Raw genomic sequence first — 23,936 nt, forward strand, 5'->3', positions numbered from 1 at the left:
TCAAAAAAGATCAATATTTGATTTTCTCTTTGTATTGGGTAAACACTCATTGTACTCATATTAATACAATTTTCCTTGTTGAAAAAAAATATTCATGACTCTTTCCCTCCTGCTTCTCTTTTCAACCCAAAACAAATACTCATTTTATGCTCTTCTTTGCTTTATAACCCTCCCCATTTCTCATTTCCCATTTCTCAATTCCACCCACAAAATATATATTTTATTCCCTCCTTAATAAATTAAATAATAAATACTTAATTTATATTAAAAGGGATTTTTTTTTTTCCTATATCATATATTTCTTCTTTTAATTTTATCCTGGCTACAATATACAAGTGGGAACTTCTTCTGGTTAAACCATCTCCACAACTACACGCTACAATGAAACCCATAAAGTCACGATTGATGTTGATATAATGCTGCTCATATTAAATTTAGTACCTTTCTAGCTTTAACTCATATTTTATGGTTTCCCACTTGTATCCTTGTACTGTATGTAATCTTTTCCGAGTCGGTAATATCTATAGATATGTGAGCTAACACTTCTATCAATTATTTTTTTCATCCACAAAACTCGAACCGAGAACTTAAGGGAAATTAAACATGTAGCACTTAAACCAACACCCATTGGTTCTAGCTTATCTCATATGATCTCACTCTTTGAAATGTTGCAACCTCTTTCACATTTATGCATTTATTGATAAGAATTGCTCCTCCCTTGTCAACACCGACCATAAGAATCTTCAATGTATTCTTAGACGTTAATCCAAAAAGGTGTATAATAGATTATTTTTAAAACTAACTTTTTACTTATTGTCAATCAACCACTTAGTCAATCATAGAAGGTAGCCTAATAAGTAATGATATATTTTTGTGTTGTGTTTTAGCATATTTCATTTCAATGTGCCTTATTGATTATGTCAAATTGTGAACATATAACATCACCCTCCTCTTAGGAATAAGGCATAATAAGGCAAACTATGTTGCTGATATGTTGCAGTAGAAAACTACCCTCCATGCTCTCCAGAATTGTAGTTGCACTTGTCCTTTCTCATGTTTTTATCTGTCAAGAGTTTCAACTTTTAGAGGCACAATCTTGGGTACAAGGTGGTTACTGGTTTTATGGGAGTGAATTTCCAGTTTCTGACATCAACTCTGCACTTTATACTCACCTTATATGTGCTTTTGCTGATGTTAACTCTTCCTCCTATGAACTCTCTATCCCCTCAACTGTTGAGCAAAAATTCTCTTCTTTCACAAGCACTCTCAAACTCAAGAACCCTTCTATCTCTACCCTTCTTTCCATTGCAGGTGGGAGTGCTAATTATAGTGTCATGTCATTTATGGTAAGTACTGCTTCTTCAAGGAAATCTTTCATTCAGTCTTCAATAAGATTAGCCAGGCTTTATGGTTTTCAAGGCTTGGATTTGAGTTGGGTCTCTGCTAACTCAAGTTCTGACATGAACAATATGGGAAGGCTTTTTGAAGAGTGGAGAAAAGCTGCAAAATCTGAGGCAACAAACTCTACAAATCTGGAACTGATCTTAACTGCAGCTGTTCCGTATCAACCTGATTCGGATTTTGCATCTTATCCTGCTGAGTCTATTAGAATTAACTTGAATTGGGTACATGTTTTGGCTTATGACTATTACATGCCTGAATGGGCAAATTTTACTGCTGCACATGCAGCCTTGTATGACCCTTCGAGCGATTTAAATACAGATTTTGGTATTAGGAAATGGATTAGTAGTGGAGTTCCTACTAGCAAATTGGTTTTGTCTTTGCCTTTCTATGGGTATGCCTGGAATCTTAGAAACCCCAAGAACAATGCAGTAGGTGCATCAGCAACAGGTCCAGCTATTACAGAAGGTGGAGATATGAGCTATAAGGACATCAAGGATTATGTTCAAAGATATGGAGGAGGGACTGAATTTTATAATGCTACTTATGTAGTCAACTACTACACAATAGGATCAAGTTGGATTGGTTTTGATGATGTTCAGGTTGTCAAAATTAAGGTATCTTATGCTAGCGAAAAAAAGCTACTTGGTTATGCTGTGTGGCAAGTTCCCTATGATGACAATTGGGTGCTTTCTAGTGCAGCAGGTAAAGAAATGAAATGATGTCATACGTGCTCTATGTTTTTGGTGTCATTTCTGAGTAGTTAACTAATATCATTGATATTTTCTCAGCTGAACAGGTTGACAACAATGGACACCGAAATTGGCGATTATTAGTGATAATTTTGACGAAAACTAGTATATCTGTTATTCTATTAGGCATTGCAATTTACTACTTCAGGAGGAGATTACTAAAATCAAAGGGTAACTTATTCAGCTATGTCTAATTACCATATACAATTAACGGCCTGAGATTTAGATGACTAAATATTGATTACGCTCAGACTTCTGTTTCTTCAACTGTTACTAAATCTAATTCTCTATAGGAATGACTAATGAAGCTAGAGAAGACCGGTCTAGTAAAGAAGCAGCAGGACATTTTCATGGCAATACTCCTGATCTGCAAGTCTTTAGCTTTTTGGATATTGAAGTAGCCACAGATAGATTTTCAGTAGAAAATAAGCTTGGCCAAGGTGGCTATGGTCCTGTTTACAAGGTACAAAATTAACTGCAATGACCCCATAATCATAGTGCCTGATACTGTTCAATGTACCTAAAACTTACTGCAATTACCTTATCCAGTCAATGATAGTATGATACTAACCATGATTGGTTATTACTCCAGGGCATCCTACTAGATGGCAAGGAAGTAGCTGTGAAAAAGCTATCAGCAGCTTCTACACAAGGATTCGAGGAATTCCAAAATGAGGTAACACTTACTGCAAGACTACAACATGTGAATCTTGTTAGACTCTTGGGTTTCTGCATTGAGAGGCAAGAACAGATGTTGGTCTATGAGTACATGCCAAACAAAAGCCTTGACTTTTACCTCTTTGGTCAGCAATCCTCGCTTGAACCTGTGATATGAAGTTCCTTTAATAGTCATTAGTTAAACTATTTGGATTAAAATGATTTTCTGTTAACTATTATTTGTTAACCAATTTTGACACAGACCCTATTAGGTGTTATCTTCTGGATTGGAGCAAACGTGTAGCCATCATTGAAGGAGTTACTCAAGGGCTTCTATATCTACAAGAATATTCTAGGTTGACAATAATTCATAGAGACATAAAAGCTAGTAACATTTTGTTAGATAACGAGATGAAGCCAAAGATATCAGACTTTGGTATGGCCAGAATATTCACAAAAGAAGACCTAGAAGCAAACACGGACAAGATTGTTGGAACATAGTAAGTACTTCAATCAATAAAGCTCATTAGAAATTTCCTTTAATGTAACATCATCATATTGCTTTATTAATCGATGCAGCGGTTATGTTCCTCCCGAGTACGTTAAGAAAGGCTTGTACTCCACTAAATCCGACGTGTACAGCTTTGGAATTCTGCTTCTACAAATTGTAAGTGGCAGGAAGACTGCAAGATTTTATGGTGAGCAGGAAAATTTAAGCCTCATGGAATATGTAAGTAGTAATATCTATTACTTTTTATTAAAAGTTGTACAAAGTTTTCCTTTGTTTTATAGAATTATGTATATGTCTATGTTGGGAATGGTTTTAGGCTTATGATCTGTGGAAAGAAGGAAAATACATGGAGTTTGTAGATCCTTCACTTGATGACAAATCTTGTCCATGTAAGTTATTGAGGTGCATGCAGATAGCTCTATTATGCGTGCAGGAAGATGCATATGATAGGCCACCCATGTTGGAAATTTGCTCTATGTTGAGGAATGAGGCTATTCTAGAATTCCCAAAGAAGCCTGCATTTTCAAAAGAAAAAGATGTGCAGGAGCCAAATAAGCAAGAAGCTGAAACTTCAATTAATGATGCAACAATTTCTCAACTTGTGGCCCGATAGTAGTACTGCTGCTACTGTAAAAAAATTGGACTTGAAGACTCTAATGAAAAGCATTGCCTAAATGGGTGTTTTTTTGTTATTATCATTGTCAAGTAGTCAATAATAATAAATAAATAATTCGTTTCTTCTTATTCTTTGGAATCCCAAGTACACAGAGGAAAGTATTTTTGTACTGTTATGATATATCATATCACTATTATAACTCAAAGGCTCAGACATCTAACATCATAAAAGTTTATGAGGTAGTTCTGTTTGTCTTTGCCTTTTTGTCCCCATGTACCATAAAAAAAGTATAGGTGTTTATGAACTCTCTGATTTTATCAATGTTTTATTATCTTCTACTTATAGTATAAAAAATTAACAAATTGGCTTCACCAAAAACCAAATCATCAAGGACCTCGGTTTTGAACACCACGAAGCACTCTTCCAAATTTCAATCTAATAAGGGTGGAAAGGTTGAACCAGATCCTCTGACCCAAATTTTTTTGTCTTCATGTTTCAAACCAATCATATCCCATCAAATAATATAAAAATATTAATTTATATTTTTTTTGTTTTTTATTTTCAAGTATGTGTCAACTTTCAATTGGCTCAGAAGGAGTATAGAAAATGATATACCTGACCACATTACCACACTATTCTTTTATGGCTTATCTTATATACTGAGTTATGGTGTAGGGATGCCACAATGCACAATTCATAAAAACAGCTTCTTATTTATTTGAGGCATATGAACTGTGGAGGGAAGGAAGAGGTGTAGAATTTTTAGACCCGTCATTGGATGATAAAACATCACCTTTTAAAATCATGAGATGCATGCAGATAGCTCTTTTGTGTGTTCAAGAGAACTCTGGAGATAGACCTTCCATGTTAAAATTTGATTCAATGTTCAAGAATGATGGTGCAGTTATTAGTACTCCAAAAGTGCCAGGGTTTTCAAGTAAAAAGAAGGAACATGAGGAAGAAACATCTGACTCCGGGATCAAATATTCTTCAATCAATGATGTTACAGTTTCTCAACTGACACCAAGGTGATGGATGGTATGGACTACGGAGAAGTCATGTCGGTCGATTCGGCTTTGTTCCTTACATATAGCAGAAGACTCTGGCTTGGAACAGAGACTGAAAACTGAACCTTGGAACTGAGGCTCTACAGTTTGTGACTTGTACTGTATAATCCTAGCAGGCATGGGCTACTTATGTAGTTATGTGTACTACTTTTATTATTAGCAACAATGTTATTTGTGTAAAAACTTACTCTAAATCCCTACCCTTTGTTCCATTATGATCTAATGACGCTGGTTCATTAGTGAAGATCATGCAGAGGGTTCTCAAATCAGAAAATAAGCATAGCTATTTCACACTAGAATTTCCTAGTTAATGTATAAACCTGGGTATTTTTACTGCAAAGTTCCTTATTTTTAGGTGTTGAAATTGAAGATAAAATTACTAGAAGAAAGATAGATCTATGAGAGAGTTATTGGGGAACACATAATGGAAGCACTACAAAATGAATTAATTAAACTTAATTGAAATATGAAGGTAAAGTGCATACAGTAGGGTGTATCAAAGTACAGGAAACAAAAGGAAATATGAAAGTTCTCCTCCTCAACCTGAGTTAAATTATTATAGCGATATATAAGAAGTTTATGTTCTATAATTAAGCTTGTAAAATTTAATCAAGACATAAATTAGGCAACGTTTAGGAACTCCAGACTATCATGTGTGACCAAAAGTTATTTTTAAATTTTATAGCATATTACTATTGATTGAGGCTAGAATTCTGTAAACTGAATAAAAATTTGTTGTCCCAAATTCTGTTTTCACACCAATGAAAACATGTAATATCAATTTAAAAAATTAAACATTCATTATTTTTTTCAACTTTTGCTTCAATGTCATTGGTGCGTGAGATGGTTTGAGACAACAAATTCTTATTTGACTTGAGTGATTGGTCAGTCTCAACTCTAGGCACGTTGTGTAATCCAGCTAGTGGAAAAAAATCATTTTTCTTGGCACGACTTAGGAGGCCCTTGGTTGCTGGCTTGTGTCAATAAATGTTTCCCAAGCATACACTAATTTTCAATCACCCCCTAAAGTGTTAGAAAGGACAACCTAACATATAAATAAGACCAACATTCTTGTTCCATTTCCTTGCCTTCCAACTGTAGATGAATAAGAGAAGAGTCTGCAAATAGTCAAACACAAAATTCTTCCTATACAAACCACAGATACATACATTTTACCCGGAAAATCAAATTAGATACATTCTTTATAAACTAAATTTTAGCCTTCTATAAGTTATTAATTAGTTATTGCTACTATAAGTCATTCAATTAAGCCTTCTATAAGTTATTAATTAGTTATTGCTACTATTATGTAACATAGCTTAAATTTTAGCCTCTTGTTCATTTTTTATATAATTAGAAAAAAATCATCCGACACTGACAGCTCTTATTAATCAAAATAAAGTTATAATAACATTAATAATCATGACATGCCATCCTATAAATATGTGTGTGTTCCATGTTTCTTAAACTGAAACCAATAAGCAAAAATACAAAACCTACACATATAGCAAAGTTTCCATGGCAAACCTGAATATCATGCAACTTCTTTCTCTAGCACTTGTTTTAACTGCATCCACGAGTGTCACTGCATCAGCATCAGCATCAGCATCAGCAGTGAAAGCTATATATTGGATGGACCAACCATTATTCCCAGCTTCATCAATTAACACATCACTCTTCACTCACGTCTACTACGCATTCCTTGCACCAAACGCAACCACATTTAAACTCTACGTTTCAAACTCCACTAACACAACCCTAACTAACTTCATAACTACCTTTCGAACTAGAATACCAACCGTTACCACCATTCTCTCCATTGGTACCTCTAACGCCACGTCATTCTCTCTCATCTTCTCCAACATCACCACACGCGCCACCTTTATCAACTCCACCATCACCGTTGCACGCGCCTACGGTTTTGACGGTGTTGACCTTGATTGGGAGTTCCCTCAAAACTCCGATGACACCAACAACCTTGCCAGCCTCTTTCAAGAGTGGCGCGTTGCTATCACCACCAACGCCGCCATCACCGGGAAACCGCCTCTCCTACTCACCGCCGCCGTTTACTTCGCCGTATATTTCTCCATCTCCGACACTCCCTGGACGTATCCCGTAACTTCGATTAACCACAACGTTGACTGGGTCAACGTCATGAGTTATAACTTTCACGGATCGTGGAACAACGATACCGGATCCCCTTCTGGACTTTTTAACCCGACCCGTAATATCAGCGTCGTGGACGGGTTAAAGTCTTGGATCGGGGCAGGGGTGAAACCCGAGAAGTTAGTTATGGGTATGCCACTTTATGGGATGACGTGGCAGCTCCAAGATCCAAATGTAAATGGAATCGGGGCACCAGTTATAGGACCGGGTCCTGGGTCTAATGGTGCAATGGCTTATTTTCAAGTGATAGATTTTAATAAGCAAAAAAATGCGAAGGTGATTTATGATGTGGATACGATGTCGGTTTATTCGTATAGTGGAAGTTATTGGATCGGTTATGATGATCCATTAACAGTGACAGCTAAGGTTGGTTATGCTCAAGCTCTTTCACTTCGTGGCTATTTCTTTTGGGCTGCTGGTTATGATACTAATGATTGGAAAATCTCAACACAAGGTAAATCAATGAGTGAATTATTATTTAGGGCTTGGTGACAAACATAGATATCATTTATTGTGAATGTTGCAAATCTAATACATGACATTATTTTGTTGTTGACGAATGCAGCTTCTAAAGCGTGGATACTTACATGAATAAAGTGGAGGAATGAAAGCTGAGTTGCATATATTTGTGTCATCATTATTTCCATCATGTACGGGGATTGTTGTTCTAACTTCATGTCCAACGATAAAAGTTGAGTAGTTTAATATTTTATGAATTCCGAATTCTCTATTGACTTTTTGTCAGCTTGTCGAATTGTGAGTAATGAGCATCGTTTCTAATTCTCTGTTTAATCAAATGTGTAATCTTTACAAAACTCCGTGTATGTTGTTGTTCTCTGTTCGTTTAATAATTAATAATGCACGTCACTAGGCTTTTAATTTCGAAAAAAATCATTAAAACGTTGTGTATTGCACATGCTCTCATACTAGTTATATATAACGTTGCATATAATTGGGATGCAAACTTGCCCATACTTATGAGACATGGGAAGTGATGAATGAGGCTCCTCTTCAATACTGAAGATAGAAATGATGTCAAAAAATGAAAATAAAATGTAATATATAGTTACACTTGTATACGTATGTTTACTATAGTAAGACAAATTTACCTTACAACTAAAGTAGAGAGGCAAAAACAGAGGTTGAAAAGTAGTGAGGACAAATAAAAGTTTGAGAAAAGGATCTCAAGGACATCCTTGCCATTAATTTAAATAATTTAATTTTAAGTCATTGTCATGAACTAAATATAGTGGTTTTCTTCTATTTACTAATAATGTGGTCAAACATTGATCTTCATATATTTATTAATCGTTTTCCTTAGGTATTTTTGGGGCCATCTTGCCTAAAAAAAATGGACACTAACCTTCATATGATCTATTATCCTTATCCAACCTCCCAACAGTTTCCTCAATATATGTCCAAGACGTCAAGCCAATTAAAATGTGATTTTATCATATTTTCTATTTTATGAGTTACTCAACTTTCTACTTGGTAAATTCATTCATAATTATATATTGTATAGTGTGCACTCATCCAAATACATGTAGGGCATAGACATTAAACTCAAACAAAATTGCTTAACATCGATATCTCCAGGTCTGGAAAACTCAAGGTAGATGAAATTTAAAACTACATGGCGTTTTTGTTACGCAGAATTATACCTTCTTTTTGTGTGTGCAGAAACCCAGCAAATAGATCACTCAGAACAACAATACACTTGTAAATCCGCTTCTAACAGTGTTCTGGTTTGGAAATGGCAGATTAAAGTTGAATTATAACTCCAGAACTAATTTTTCTCTTCTTTTCCTTTCAACCATTCAACAAAATTGTCGAGGATCACTGGCCATGCTTGACTGGAGTCATAACTTTGAAGATCGACAAAGCTTACCTGGCAGCAACAAAAAATCATTTTTCTGCATGATTAGACATTTCATCTATAAATTGTACATATGTACAATTGGTTTATAAACAACTTAAAGCACATCATAGACATTTCACTTAGCAGGGACCACGTATATAGCCAAGTGGGACATCTTGTGTTTATTTAAAGATGGGAGGCAAAAAGCACCAAGTAAACTCAATTCACAAAGACTGCTATAAAAAATGCCCAAACATTCACAGCTTTTTGCAAGATGACTTTCTTATTTTCTTACAATTATATTGGTTTGCGAAACTAACCGACACATTCAAACCTAGTCATCATAAAGGTAAATATAAAAAAAGAATCATCAAGGATTAACTACTCATATTCACAATTTACTAAAAATCAATCAGAGAATTACGAAGTGTACACAGTATTACCTCCTTAAAAAAACGATAAATATTTCTCCAGTGATCCATGGTTAGAGCCCTGTAGTCAGTCTGGATCTGTCAAAAAAATATTTTTCACATCAGAAAATAATTTAATGTGTATGGATGTTAAAGGCGTTTGGTTCAACTAACCAATGCTAGCGTGCATAATAAAAGGACTAATCAGGGGATATTTCATTTTTTTTAAATCTACAACCAAGCTTTAATCTCACTAGGTGGGATCGGCCACATGGGATCAAACAACATCATAGTGTTATATCATAAATCATATTCATTGCCAAAATATTGATCTGTAAATATTTCCTAATCGTTTTACTTATGGTTTTTTCTTGGACTCCCTCTTCCTCTAGGAATAGAACTAACCTCCATTTGATCTTACTCTCCTTATTTATTGGGGCTCTACTTGTCTGCTCCACACATGTTCAAACAACCTAAGGCACGATTCATCCAACACAACATTCTCAACTATGCTACATAGTTTATTTTCTTGTTGACATTTTACCGTCCAACATTCAGTTTGATATATATCACAAGTCTTATAATCGTGCAGAAAAACATCCCCTTAAGCTTGAATAGTACCTTCTTATCACATATGACACCTAAAGCACTCTGTCATTTCATGTAACCTGCTCGAATTCTATGGCTTACATCTTCGTAAATTTCTCAATCATCTTATATGATTGACCCAAGATACGTAAATCTAATGATAACAGAAAAATACCCCCTGTAATGAAGGATATTTCTGTCATCAGTATCTGAGACCTAAGGAATTTATCTCCAAAAAAAATTCCATCGTTTGGATTCTGAATGACACAAGATAACAACATTTTCTTATAAACGAATGACCATAGTTTAGTACAAGTCTAAAAGATAATAACATTTATACATTCTTTATAATCCTAATTTGCTCGACATAATTAAAAGTCACTATCCCATAAAAATTTACAAAGACATGAATAGCACAAATTCACACAAAGATTCAAAAAACATAATACAAACACGTACTCACTTTTAGATACTCAATTAATGATTTGACCTGAGAAGGAAATTCAGACCCCAGAACAATATTCAACAGCTCACAGATGGTCTCAATATCTACACTCCGTTGTTTCTCTTCTGAAAGTAATATTCAATGTTCAAGCATTTGAGAGAGATGAACAAGAACAGGAAGGCATGAGTGTAACCCGACAAATACAAAAATAAATAAATTATAATTGAGATATTTTAGATACAATAACATGGAGTAGGGTTATAACAGAATGTCGATGTGGCAGGTGAGATAGGGAAAGAGAGATAAAATCAGTCAGAATAAAAAGGGGGAGGGTGAAGGAAAGTGTAGGCACGAATTCAGTGCAGGGTTGGGAGTGGGAGAAAGCTGGCCTTGAAAAGCTAGCCTAGTTCTAGTTGCTATTATATGTTGCATACTTCCATTTTTGTTCCTTCCATTACTGTTTCTTTGGATTCTGGGTTGGGTTCCAAGTTTTATGTAATGGAAGACGAGATTAATATCAAAATAGAAGCCTGCTAATACTAAAGCTTACCCGTTAGGCAGTATTGAAATGAGTAAGAATAAAAACCCTCAAAGCACTCAGGTACCATCACCTAACCAAGACATGAAAAAGAGAATAAATATCATAAAAATCTCATTCAGGGATAATCTCAGTAAGAATTTAACAAAACTACAGTAAGTAATTATACAACAACCAAATCTTAGTCTCACTAGGTGTGATAATATCAATACCTCTTGATTCAGTCCCTTAATTGCTTTTCTTAATTTCGTGAGAGTATCAGCCCCTAAACATTTGAGGCCTCTTCGCCACTCATCCTATTCAGAGACAGAAAAAAATGATTATCATTACATAATCCAAAACCTAAGTAAATATTATGATAAGGAAATTAAAGCTGTATAGAATTGACAGTGAGGAACTAATAGTGCATGCTTGTGTATCTCAATATTTCAGCAGTGTGATTACTCATGAAAGAGTGCAGCAGAAGAAATACCTCTCTCTACCTACCTTGGAAAAATAACCTTGCTTTTCAGCTTTCATTTTCCTGATAAGATCACATATTTATATAGGTTAATAAAGCAGCTAGATAGACATAAAGAAGGAAAAAAATACACAATTAGTTTTATACCAAGCAAGTATCAGCATTCTAACATCTGTATGGTCCACATGCACATCTTTACAAAGTGCTTCAATCCCTTCTGGGCTGGCAAACCAACCAACAACAAAAGCATGTAATAGACTGGACTGAAATATATATTTTTCTGTGTATGGTAGGGGGTGATTTCAACATGTACACACTTACTCAATCAAGCCCAATGACTTATTTGTGTATGATTCAAATAGGTGATCTATTCGATCCAATTGCTTTGACGTTGATTTCTTTGGTCCTGAAAAATATGAAATGAAATAACTACTGCCAACCAAAACTAAGCAAAACAAAGGTGATAAATTAAGTAAATAAGATTAAAGGAAATCTTTCAAAAAAGATAGAAACAGCCATGCAGAATTAAAACTTAATGGTTCAGGACATTACATTGTGAAATTTTCAAACATCTTTCTGAATTATTTTTCATTTTGATACTAGGTACAAACAGGAGCCGAGTGGAACCAAAATGATTTATTTGGGGTGGTCCCTCAACATCAACATAGGCCTAGTCCCGTATATAATAATAAATATGATTTAACAAAACAGAGGTAATGAGAGTACAAAAGATAGATCAAACTATCACCAGTATTTTAATTATAGCCCTCCATAAACAGATCAATCACTCTAGTAAGGTAAAACCTACTTTTAGTTTATGTGTCGCTAAATAGTTGCACTCATTGAGTTTGTCTTGGTAAATGACACCACATTTTAATAGTGAATAGCAAAAAACAGTATTACATTACATACAAGCAGCCTTGCAGAAAATATGTGCATTCCGTATTCTGGATCTTAAACTAATGAAATATTATTCACATTAATATCAGGAAATCTTATAACAGAAAGTGTGTATATATACAAATTCGGATTTTATATGCCATCACTACTGCTTGCAGTTATCTATTAATTCAAATGAAAATGCATACTGTAAATAATATAGATCATAATTTGACATTGCAGTTTGATATAACAGCAATGCGCTCTTATCGAAAAGAGAATGTTATTGATAAAGGACTATCACATACATGCAAGTGATTCATTAATAGAATTTGAACCGCAAAACCCCTTTCTATTCATCCCTTAAATTTAAAGATTTTAATTACAAAAGAAAACACGAATAAAGATTTGAAATCTTGATCATTACACGGAGCAAGCGAAATCTAAATTCACGAATATCAGCAATTCTTCGCAACAAAACCCAAGAAAAATCATTGTTAGTGAATGTGAATTTTGTTTAAGTTTTAGATGAATTTGAGAATTGAGATGGAGGAGGGGATATGAGAAATTGATGTACCGGAACAAAGAGATGAATCAACGTCTGTTGCTTTTCTTTTGGGGCGAGGCATCTTCACAAAAATGTTAAATCGGTGAAGGGATGAATCGAATCCAATAATCGAAATTGTAGAAACCCTATCCACGGTGAAGAGAATGATGACGAACGCGGGAGCTTCAGAATTTTAAGGTTTAACTGAGGTTTTATTGCTTTCAAAATTGTGCTACTTACTAAATAAATATTAAAATACTCATTTTACTATTGTACATGTAATGCAATTATTTTGATTATTGATGAGTTTCAATTGAACTGTATTGGTCAGTTGTTTTTATTTTAAAAAAATTATTTGAAAGAAATTAATTTATTTTTAAGAAAATGTTCATATGAAGGATCAAACACATAATGACTCCATTTTTATGCATCTAAAAGATGATCCATATACATTTTTTAAGGAACAATATAAATAAATATAATTATTGTCTTTTTTATTAATTTTTTAACATTAATATTATTAAAAAATATATATATTTGATTTCATCGATATTTGGTTAAATTAGTGAATCACTGGTTAAATTACGTTAATACTATACCAATTTGATGATGTGCTTGATATTAATAACATTGATTTTTCTCTCGATTCAAAATTTTTGGGAAACTGAATTTAGTTCCAAAGGAATCATCATATTATGTTATGTTAGTTGAGTGTTTTTAAAGTTGTAAGATTTGTACAAGTGACCCCTTAAATTTATAAACTTTAGTTATTTTTCCATGTGAAAAATCATTTTATCTATATCTATAATATATATAAAGTTAAAACTTGAAATAATTTTTCCTTCATGATGTAATTTTCATTTCCTATATTGTCTTTAACATTATTTAATTTTTACAAAAAAAAATATATAATCTTAAGCAACTAATAACCATATATCTCACCTTAAATTAAACATTATCATAAACACGCACAAAAAAATATAATATAAAGTACATCGAACACAATAAATACATTTTAATTCAAAAAGATGAAATATATAAAATTGAATATATAGTATCACACAATATTTGCCGACAGACACGAAGTGCATGTACATATTAGTGTAAATAAAATGAAAGAATTAAACAATGTTGTTTTATTTTAAAAAATAAAAAAGTTAAAAGGCATGAGTCCTAATTTGAATTTGTATAAACCCTTTATGTTGAGGAAACAGTAACATGTGTAGAAGAACGGAAGTGATAGTTTCACTAACAGGATGTGATTCCAAAGTTTGAACGAGAGTTTAAGGCATTTTCAGATGATTAGGGAATTCGAGGAATTAGGAAAGGTGGAAAAGAAGATTACGTACATGTTATGAGGGAAAATGTTATAGAGACTGAAGGCGGTGAAGAGGGTTTGAGAGAGATTGATTGTGTGAGAGTGGAAATGAAAATTATTATAAAAATTAAAACTTACATTTTATTTAAAAAGGGTAAATTAAAATATTTTTCCATATTGAATATGAGATAATGTATCTCTGCTATAAGTAAATAACTTCTCTCCTTACACTGTAATGATACACAGCTGCTTTTTACTTAATTTTTAAAATAAAAAAAAACATAAAAGTAAAATATATTCGTAAAAAACTTAACATATCTTATTAAATTATTTTTACTTACCAATGGAATTCTAAATAGTGTTTCTAGCATGTGTATAAATGCATAAGGCAAATATTCTTTTATATGTTGAAAAATGAGAATACCGTAGTCACTTCACATGAAAAATGACATTCTCATTAAAATCCGAGTTTTCATTAGGAATATAATACTTTCATCTCCTTCTATGTCACATGCATGTGAAGGTTGCTTTCGTAGATATAGAACCAAATGACACAATGCAATGATATATATGTACATGACGATTAAAAAATACTTAAAATGTAGATATGTTTAACTATACATTTACACATTTTTTATCATTTTAACACATTATGTATGAGCTTTGTCTAGAGTATATCATATGTGTAATTGTATAAGGGCCAAAAGGAATGGCTATGTTTAATTATACAACCATAATTGGAATTTTCCAATTGAACCCGAGTCAAATATTGCTCCAACTAACAAGGAAACAAAAGCCTAAAATACATAGCTATAAGGAAATATGCATCTCACACGCCACAAGAAAATAGCGTGGAGTTTGGCTAGCCACAAAGTCCATGCAACATACACTATTGTACAGGGTAGTCATGCATCACGCCACCCTATCAAAAGTAACACTATAAGAAGGGAGATCAAGGGTTAACATTATTGTCACCTTCTTATAACTACATCTCCATTTTGTTTTTGTGTCATCATTTTTCCTATTCTTTCTTTCTTCCTCTTCCAAGGCCTTCTAAGGCCTTTAGGCAGAGGCCATTGAAAGAAAGGACAGGAGAAAAAATCTAAAGTAGAAAACATACATGACATCTGATATCTCATTTGAGGAACTAAAAAATGAGAATGTAGATCTTGTAAGTAAAAAATATTTTCAAACTCAATGTGATTTATTTATTCTTGTTGGATATAAAGTTTATTCACAAAAATAATGATGATGTATATGTGCAGGAGAACATTCCCATCGAGGAAGTTTTCAAGCAGCTAAAATGTAGTAGGGAAGGTTTGACCACGGTTGAAGGAGAGAATAGGCTCCAAATATTTGGTCCTAATAAGCTTGAAGAGAAACAAGAGAGCAAGTTTCTTAAGTTTTTGGGGTTTATGTGGAATCCATTATCATGGGTTATGGAAGCTGCTGCTATCATGGCCATTGCTTTGGCAAATGGAGGGGTATTACTTCAAATATATCATTTCTCTTAAGTTTTATTATGTGTTTAACTTATATATTTCGTTTATCTAACAACAACTTTCTATATAATGCAGGGCAAGCCACCAGATTGGCAAGATTTTGTTGGTATTGTGGTGTTGCTTATCATCAATTCAACCATTAGTTTCATTGAGGAGAATAATGCAGGCAATGCCGCTGCAGCTTTGATGGCTGGTCTTGCACCAAAAACCAAGGTGACATAACATTTTTATCATACTTATTTCACTCTCATGCACATAATATTTTAGTATCTGAGAAGAATGAACCGATTTGTATGGTATTTGTAGGTTTTGAGGGATGGAAAATGGAGTGAGGAAGAGGCAGCATTGTTGGTGCCAGGAGATATGATCAGCATCAAGTTGGGAGATATTGTCCCAGCTGATGCTCGTCTCTTAGAGGGTGATCCTTTAAAGATTGATCAGTCTGCTCTTACCGGCGAATCATTGCCAGTCACTAGGAACCCTGGTGATGAGGTCTTCTCCGGTTCCACGTGCAAGCAAGGTGAGATAGAGGCTGTTGTCATCGCCACCGGTGTCCACACCTTCTTTGGCAAGGCTGCACATCTAGTTGATAGCACCAACAATGTTGGTCATTTCCAAAAGGTACATATATTATTCTTTAGCTCCACCCTTTAATCAGATGCTTCTATGTTTAGTTGATTTTTAATTTTTTAGTATGATAACTTTATACTTCTTTTTTGTTTCTATTAGGTGTTGACATCCATTGGAAACTTTTGTATATGCTCTATTGCTGTGGGTATGTTGATTGAGATTGTTGTGATGTACCCAATCCAACAAAGAGCATATAGAGAAGGTATTGATAATTTGTTAGTCCTTCTCATCGGAGGTATCCCGATTGCCATGCCAACAGTTTTGTCCGTGACTATGGCTATCGGATCTCATCGCCTCTCTGAGCAAGGAGCTATTACTAAGAGGATGACTGCCATTGAAGAAATGGCTGGCATGGATGTTCTTTGCAGTGACAAGACTGGAACTCTCACCCTTAACAAGCTTACCGTAGACAAGGCCATGATTGAGGTTAGTAGCCAATCTAATAGATTTAATTTGGTCAAAAAAATTCAATTTTCTAAAATTTGATAGTGAATTAATATATTGCTTTAGTGGATCTCTACATGCATAGATAATTCATTAGATTATCATGTTTGGTATAACATGTCTGGTATCTATGTATGTATGAAGTGATACTTTAATAATCAGAAACCACAATTTCCTATTTACTTACAAAATAACATTTCATGATGTATATTAGTATATGTAGTAAGTAGTAATAAATAAATAAGATCATTGAGAATGCCTTGTAACCTAGGTTGTTTATGAATGCAGGTGTTCCCTACTAATATGGACAGAGATACCCTTGTCTTACATGCTGCTAGGGCTTCTAGAACTGAAAACCAGGATGCAATTGATGCTTCAATTGTTGGGATGTTGGGCGACCCTAAGGAGGTACTAATACTTGAACTAACATTCTTTCATGAACCATAATCTTGTGTGAACATGATGTGTGCAAATTGGATTAACTTTTGTATTCAATTGCGCTTTATTATATCGTTACAGGCAAGAGCAGGAATAACTGAGGTGCATTTCTTGCCGTTTAATCCCGTGGATAAGCGCACAGCTATTACCTTCATTGATGGTCAAGGCAAGTGGCACAGAAGCAGCAAGGGTGCTCCTGAGCAAGTAAAGGACTTATAAATATGTAACCATGAATTAGTTATTTCTTAAAACATTTAATTCTAATGTTTAACTACCTATTTATTTACATATATTCCAGATTATTGAACTTTGTGATCTCAAGGGAGAGACTTTGAAAAAGGCTAATCACATCATTGATCAGTTTGCCGAGCGTGGGCTTCGTTCATTGGGTGTTGCACACCAGGTGAATAAAGGACCTAAATTAGATGTCATTAGTTCACAATGAGGAATTTTTCTTATAAAAATTGTTGCACTTTTGTTGACAGACTGTTTCAGAAAAGACTAAGGAGAGTGCAGGAGACCAATGGGAGTTCTTGGGCCTCTTGCCCCTTTTTGACCCTCCAAGACATGATAGTGCAGAGACTATTCGTCGTGCTCTTGACCTTGGAGTCAATGTTAAAATGATCACTGGTGACCAACTTGCCATCGGAAAAGAAACCGGTCGCAGGCTTGGAATGGGAACAAACATGTATCCTTCATCCTACCTTCTTGGAAATAACAAAGATTCTTCCATTGCAACACTCCCAATTGATGAACTCATTGAGAAAGCTGATGGATTTGCTGGAGTCTTCCCTGGTAATAACACGAGTCTAATTTATGTTAAGCCTTCAATGAACTGAAAATTGTATTAACTTAATTGATTTTTTCATATGTGGTACCTATGCAGAACACAAGTATGAAATTGTCAAGAGATTGCAAGATATGAAGCACATTGTTGGAATGACCGGAGATGGTGTAAACGATGCACCAGCACTCAAGAAAGCAGATATTGGTATTGCAGTAGATGATGCAACTGATGCAGCCAGAAGTGCCTCGGACATTGTTTTAACAGAACCAGGACTTAGTGTGATTGTGAGTGCCGTCTTGACCAGCAGAGCCATCTTTCAGAGGATGAAGAACTACACAATCTATGCTGTTTCCATCACCATTCGTATCGTGTTTGGATTCATGCTCGTGGCTCTAATTTGGAAGTTTGACTTCTCACCATTCATGGTTTTGATCATTGCCATCTTAAATGATGGAACCATCATGACCATCTCCAAGGATAGGGTGAAGCCATCCCCTCTTCCAGACTCATGGAAGCTTAAGGAAATTTTTGCCACTGGAGTTGTTCTTGGAGCTTATATGGCTATCATTACAGTAGTCTTCTTCTATTTAGTTCACGACACCGATTTCTTCACCGTAAGTAGCTATTCAAAATGTTGAAAGCAATACACTCATAATACAATCATGAAATGACATATGAGTATGTTTTCTCTCTTCTTTTCAGAGAGTTTTCGGTGTCAAGCCACTTGCAGACAGCGAGGAGATGCTTAACTCAGCTCTATACCTTCAAGTCAGTATTATCAGTCAAGCACTCATATTTGTTACCAGATCAAGGAGCTGGTCTTATGTTGAACGCCCTGGCTTCTTGCTAATGGCAGCCTTCCTTGCTGCTCAATTGGTTAGTTTCTTCCGACAAATTATTGTTAATACTCATAATCTTTTAACCGAAAACTTGACATAATTGAAGAATAGTTGTTGGATGAAATAAAGTAGCAGGGCCATCCATCCATCAATGTAAAAAATAATGATAAATTGACAACTTATCTCATTAAAAATTCATGGTATCTAGCATTTTTAACTTGGTAATTGTTGAACTTAGGTTGCCACTGTCATTGCTGTATATGCACACTGGGACTTTGCTAGAATCCATGGATTTGGTTGGAGATGGGCAGGAGTAATCTGGATCTTTAGCATTGTGACATACATTCCTCTTGACATTCTCAAATTCCTTATCCGCTTGGGATTGTCCGGAAGAGCATGGGACAACATGCTAGAAAACAAGGTCTTATAAACATGTTATAAATAACATTATGAAAACAACCAACTTTCCTTAAAGAAAATGTCCATTTCCTAATTCCTAATCTTTTCATATAGAGTTCACCATAGTTTAATCCTTTTAATGCAGACTGCATTCACAACAAAGAAGGATTACGGAAGGGGAGAAAGGGAGGCTCAATGGGCGGTAGCGCAACGCACACTCCACGGTCTCCAAGTTCCCGAATCCCATAAGAGCAACAACAATGAACAATCTGATATTGCTGAACAGGCTAAGAGGCGTGCTGAGGCTGCTAGGTGAAATATCTCAAACTTAACTTTACAAGGACACATATATTTTAGTAACATGATAGTTATGGATTTACTAAACATTAAACAATGGTCTCTATTGAGTAATTTTTATATTGATGTATTAATATTTTCAGGCTTAGAGAGCTCCACACACTCAAGGGGCATGTTGAATCTGTGGTGAAGTTGAAGGGTCTTGACATTGATACCATCCAACAACACTACACATTGTAAACAACTTTGAGGAATGGAACTACCGAATATGGGAGATGGGCAAAAACTGATATTACTTTCTCAATTTTCCTCTTAGCATAGGGGTGTAACAAATATGTAACACTACCGAATATTTGTTGTGACCAGATTTGTAAATGCCACTAATAAAGAAAATAAAAATGAAATTATTTTTTATAATTTTTCTTTTGCAGTTTTTGTACAAGAATGACAATTTTAACATTCTGGAAGTTATAACTTCCCTGTGTACCATGTTAATTGTTAACCACAAGTGTTTCGTTAAACACTAATATAGTAGCAACATATTATATTAGGTAAGGAGTATCTCATGGTATAAGTTATCTTCTGCCAATGAAATCATGACATGTGTCATGTTTCATCATTTTTTATAAAAATATTTTTAAAAATAAACAAAATAACACACATATCACATTTTTATTGGTTAGAGGAGATAACTTATACTGATACGAGGAGATATATTATTCTCATAATTTTAACATTTAAACTTCATTTCTTTTACCTGTTAACCAAAATGAATTTTACCACCATATTTAACCCTAGTGATTATACTTAATCATTCATTTAGTCAATTGACTTCTATCTTCCACCAAATTTTTTTTGACTTCCATCCATTCAATGAACACATGAAGTATATTATATAACTTGCAACTTGAGGCAAATTGTAACTTTCTTTGTACTTAGAAAGATATCCTCAATTATTTTAGATAAATAGTTAATGTTTTTTAGGATGTTTAATTATATTTCTAATAAATATTACTTTTAAATATCAAAATTTTTGATATTTTAATTTTTTTTCCGATCTAGTTAGGCTTTAAAAATCAAAATTTATTCTAGTGTTGGTGTAAAATATACTAAATCTGTACACTAATAGTAAAAATGTACACACAGAGTCAGTATATTATCCACTATTCATTTAAATTATTTTTTAAAAAGTTAATAATAATTGAAAATAAATAATGATAATGTAGTGGTAATATAAAATATTTAGTGTGTTCCTCTATTCTCCGATTATATTTTAATCAAATCTCATCAACATTAAGTTTCCCGCCACTGGTACACCTTTGATAAAGAAACCCTTCACATTACTCTGAACTCAATTCATTGAAACCAAATCCCTAACTTCCTCTCACTCTCTCTCTCACTCTTCCATTTTCAGTTTCAATGGCGTCTCAGAACCTCACAGACTACGAGCGAAAGAGACTGAACAACATTCGCCGCAACAATGAAATGATGGCTGCTCTCAAACTCCATTCCAAAGCAACCCAACTCTCCAAGCGTCCAAGGTTCTTCTCTTCTTCCCAAATTATTCATTCTTCTTTTTCCCATTAACTTTAACATTCATTATTTAATTCTATACCTTTCAGGGTTGCAACTAAATCTTCTCCCAATTCCAAATCAGAGACAAAAAAACCCAAAATTGAAACCCCACTCGTCATTCGCCGCTCCCTCCGAACAAGGGGTATCCCTCCGATCACTCTAGATTCTGTAGATTCCAACCCTAGCCCCAATAAATCTTCCATCAAAATCGAAACTTCCGTTAAAAATTTGGGTCCTCTTGCTATGTCTGATACTTATGATAGTACTCATAGTGATAGGTCCTTTATTGAATCGATTGTGGGTATGGCAAAGAAAGAAGCTTCTAATTCTAGTGTTGGGGTTCTTTGTGATGTAGAGGAAAATAAGAAAAACGGTTCCTTTAAGTTAGAATCTATGTCTTTGGAATATGAGAATATAGCACGTGTTGTTCCTGGGAGGATAACTGATGTGCGGTTTTTTCCTTCGAGTAGTTTGAGGATGATTGTGGTTGGTAACAAATTTGGGAATATTGGATTTTGGAATATTGGGGATACAGATGATACAAATGCAGAACCTCAGGTTTATTTATACCATCCCCATTCAGCTCCAATTTCTGGGATTTTGGTTCAAGAAAATTGCTTATCAAAGGTATGCACTTGTATCTCAATTCTCAGCAATGCTTTCTGTTAACCAAGTTTCGGATAGTGTGTTCATAACAATCTACCAAGAACACTATAAAGTTAGTCTCTACTACTGAGAAAAGGGATAAACTATGAAGATAAAATATCATTAAATTCTTCATATTTCGTTCATTGATTGTAATGGATGAACACTAGACTATTTAAAGGAGATTTTTTTTGGTATTACCAATGATATCTCTCACTTTTTTGGTTAAGGAACTAATCTATTTCAGGTTCGTGGTTGTGTCTCCCAAAAATTAAACTCTCGACCTTGGGGTTTCATTGGGTCTTAAACCCACTAGACTAACGGTTTGTTAGTTATTTAAAGGAGAATGATACAACCTAATAATTTTTGTATCTTAAAATCACTTTTCTCTCTCCAAATATTATCCAATTTAAAAATTCCTCCCTAGTTGAAAATCCTTCTCATTTATCTTTACAGAAAATGCACTTTTTGGATGCATGCTAAAAAGTTTATAAGATCGATAATTTATATGCAGATCTACACAAGTTGTTATGATGGATTAATTAGGCTAATGGATGCTGAAAAGGAAGTCTTTGATCTGGTATTTAATAGTGAGGAGTGTATATATTCTCTCTCTCAACCAAAAAATGACTCAAACTGTCTATATTTTGGTGAGGGTCGAGGAGGTTTGACTCTATGGGATAACAGGATTGGTAAAAGTCAGTCACAATGGGTTTTGCATGAAGATAGGATTAATACAATAGATTTCAACTGCGAAAACCCTCAGGTTGTTGCTACCAGTTCCTCTGATGGAACAGCCTGCACCTGGGATTTGAGATACACTGACATGGATAAGATGACCGCCTTAAAGACATTTACGCACAAAAGGGCTTTGCAATCTGCTTATTTCTCTCCTTCTGGACGTAACATGGCAACTACAAGGTAGGAAGCTTGTTCCGTCCTACATGTTTACTAATTTCTTTTAGTTCTGCAAGTTATCTGATTCCAGACTAGATGTGTTTTTAGTTTTCAATTGTACTGAACCTGGAATTACTTGGTTCTTTATTGGTTTAATTGAATTTTTGTCCATCATCTATCTTTTGTTGATTCATTAATCCGATGTTAGTTATGTCATAAAACTTGCTTATCTGAGTATTATTATACTTTAATGTGTAGCATGGACAACACAATTGGCATATACAGTGGAGTTAACTTGGAGGACTCAGCTTCTATTTATCATGACAATCAGACTGGCAGATGGATTTCTTCTTTCAGGTATGGGTTTTCGGAAATATAAAAGATGACTTTCAATGCTTCTCTTTCTGCTTAACTTCATATAGTGCAATATTCTCATGTCAAAGCTTTTGGACTTTCTTCAAAGCTGATTTTCATGCTTTAATTAAGCTTGTACTCTTGTTGAGTATAAATGAATGTTTGATCAACATAAGCTGAGTTTGTAATTATGATATGCCATACATTCTTCTCGATTCCTATTACGTTACTTACTAATCACGGGAAAAAAAGCCGTTGACTTATATGAGCATGATTTTATGGTTGCAGAGCAATATGGGGTTGGGATGACTCGTACCTATTTGTTGGAAATATGAAAAGAGGAGTTGATGTTGTCTCAGCAATTGAGAATAAACAAGTTACAACTCTACAGAGCACATACATATCTGCTATTCCGTGTAGATTTGATGCACACCCTTATGAGGTTGGGACTCTAGCAGGAGCTACAAGTGGAGGCCAGGTCTACATTTGGACATTGCGCTAGGATGTGTGTTGTATCATGTGTGCAAAAAATATAAAGTTTCTGTTCCATTTCATGTTATAGGCATCAATATGCCACTTTAGATAGGGCCAAGTTTAATTATCTGCGTCTGGCACTTGCAACTGTAACAATACTTAATCACTCAATGTTACCGTTCTTTTTTATGCTTTGGTGTATCTGTGCATATGATGGACAAATTTTATCTAGTATAATACACAGTTTGAATTCAACAAATATTACTTCTACGATTAGAAATTTTTTATCCACTTAAATATTCGAATTTGTTTCTGGTTCCTATAATTTGTTTTTTTTTTGGATTTTAGCACTCATCAAAATTTTGGTTTTAGTTTATAGGGATGATATTTCTAACAACCATCCTATAACATGTACTAATTAAAGTCGGGACAAAAAACTAAA

The 23,936-nt window shown here is 34.3% G+C and overlaps 5 protein-coding genes across 7 annotated transcripts; 4 read left to right on the forward strand and 1 right to left on the reverse strand.

Moving 5' to 3' along the window:
* LOC109362419 (G-type lectin S-receptor-like serine/threonine-protein kinase At1g11300) lies at window positions 882-3,998 on the forward strand. Of its 2 annotated transcripts, none has more exons than XM_019608201.1 (7): window positions 882-2,106; window positions 2,193-2,324; window positions 2,447-2,616; window positions 2,746-2,956; window positions 3,073-3,310; window positions 3,390-3,540; window positions 3,638-3,998. In XM_019608201.1, the coding sequence occupies exons 1-7, from the start codon at window positions 981-983 to the stop codon at window positions 3,932-3,934; spliced, it is 2,325 nt and encodes a 774-aa protein (XP_019463746.1). In that variant the 5' UTR covers window positions 882-980; the 3' UTR covers window positions 3,935-3,998. The 2 variants fall into 2 exon arrangements, with proteins under 2 accessions (XP_019463746.1, XP_019463747.1); XM_019608202.1 differs by having other exon boundaries at window positions 2,462-2,616.
* On the forward strand, window positions 6,480-7,849 carry LOC109362420 (chitinase-3-like protein 1). Its single transcript, XM_019608203.1, has 2 exons — window positions 6,480-7,624; window positions 7,736-7,849. The coding sequence occupies exons 1-2, from the start codon at window positions 6,523-6,525 to the stop codon at window positions 7,759-7,761; spliced, it is 1,128 nt and encodes a 375-aa protein (XP_019463748.1). The 5' UTR covers window positions 6,480-6,522; the 3' UTR covers window positions 7,762-7,849.
* LOC109361603 (DCN1-like protein 5) lies at window positions 8,846-13,166 on the reverse strand. 2 transcript variants are annotated; one of them, XM_019607109.1, is made up of 9 exons: window positions 12,926-13,166; window positions 11,791-11,875; window positions 11,617-11,691; window positions 11,496-11,532; window positions 11,222-11,305; window positions 11,022-11,082; window positions 10,490-10,593; window positions 9,472-9,537; window positions 8,846-9,058 (listed from the first exon to the last, which is right to left on the reverse strand). In XM_019607109.1, the coding sequence occupies exons 1-9, from the start codon at window positions 12,975-12,977 to the stop codon at window positions 8,957-8,959; spliced, it is 666 nt and encodes a 221-aa protein (XP_019462654.1). In that variant the 5' UTR covers window positions 12,978-13,166; the 3' UTR covers window positions 8,846-8,956. The 2 variants fall into 2 exon arrangements, with proteins under 2 accessions (XP_019462654.1, XP_019462653.1); XM_019607108.1 differs by having other exon boundaries at window positions 10,490-10,596; window positions 12,926-13,158.
* Window positions 15,334-19,943, forward strand: LOC109361645 (ATPase 8, plasma membrane-type-like). The gene is made up of 14 exons (XM_019607161.1): window positions 15,334-15,384; window positions 15,479-15,697; window positions 15,791-15,928; window positions 16,022-16,336; window positions 16,445-16,771; window positions 17,078-17,197; window positions 17,309-17,431; window positions 17,526-17,630; window positions 17,713-18,022; window positions 18,114-18,628; window positions 18,717-18,890; window positions 19,092-19,274; window positions 19,398-19,564; window positions 19,693-19,943. Exons 1-14 carry the CDS (start codon window positions 15,334-15,336, stop codon window positions 19,787-19,789), a joined length of 2,844 nt encoding a protein of 947 aa, XP_019462706.1. The 3' UTR covers window positions 19,790-19,943.
* LOC109361526 (WD repeat-containing protein 76) lies at window positions 20,883-23,687 on the forward strand. Its single transcript, XM_019607003.1, has 5 exons — window positions 20,883-21,090; window positions 21,172-21,751; window positions 22,284-22,690; window positions 22,925-23,023; window positions 23,309-23,687. The coding sequence occupies exons 1-5, from the start codon at window positions 20,969-20,971 to the stop codon at window positions 23,520-23,522; spliced, it is 1,422 nt and encodes a 473-aa protein (XP_019462548.1). The 5' UTR covers window positions 20,883-20,968; the 3' UTR covers window positions 23,523-23,687.

Source organism: Lupinus angustifolius, chromosome LG12 (assembly GCF_001865875.1).
Source record: "Lupinus angustifolius cultivar Tanjil chromosome LG12, LupAngTanjil_v1.0, whole genome shotgun sequence".
In the NCBI taxonomy this organism is placed as follows: domain Eukaryota; kingdom Viridiplantae; phylum Streptophyta; class Magnoliopsida; order Fabales; family Fabaceae; genus Lupinus; species Lupinus angustifolius.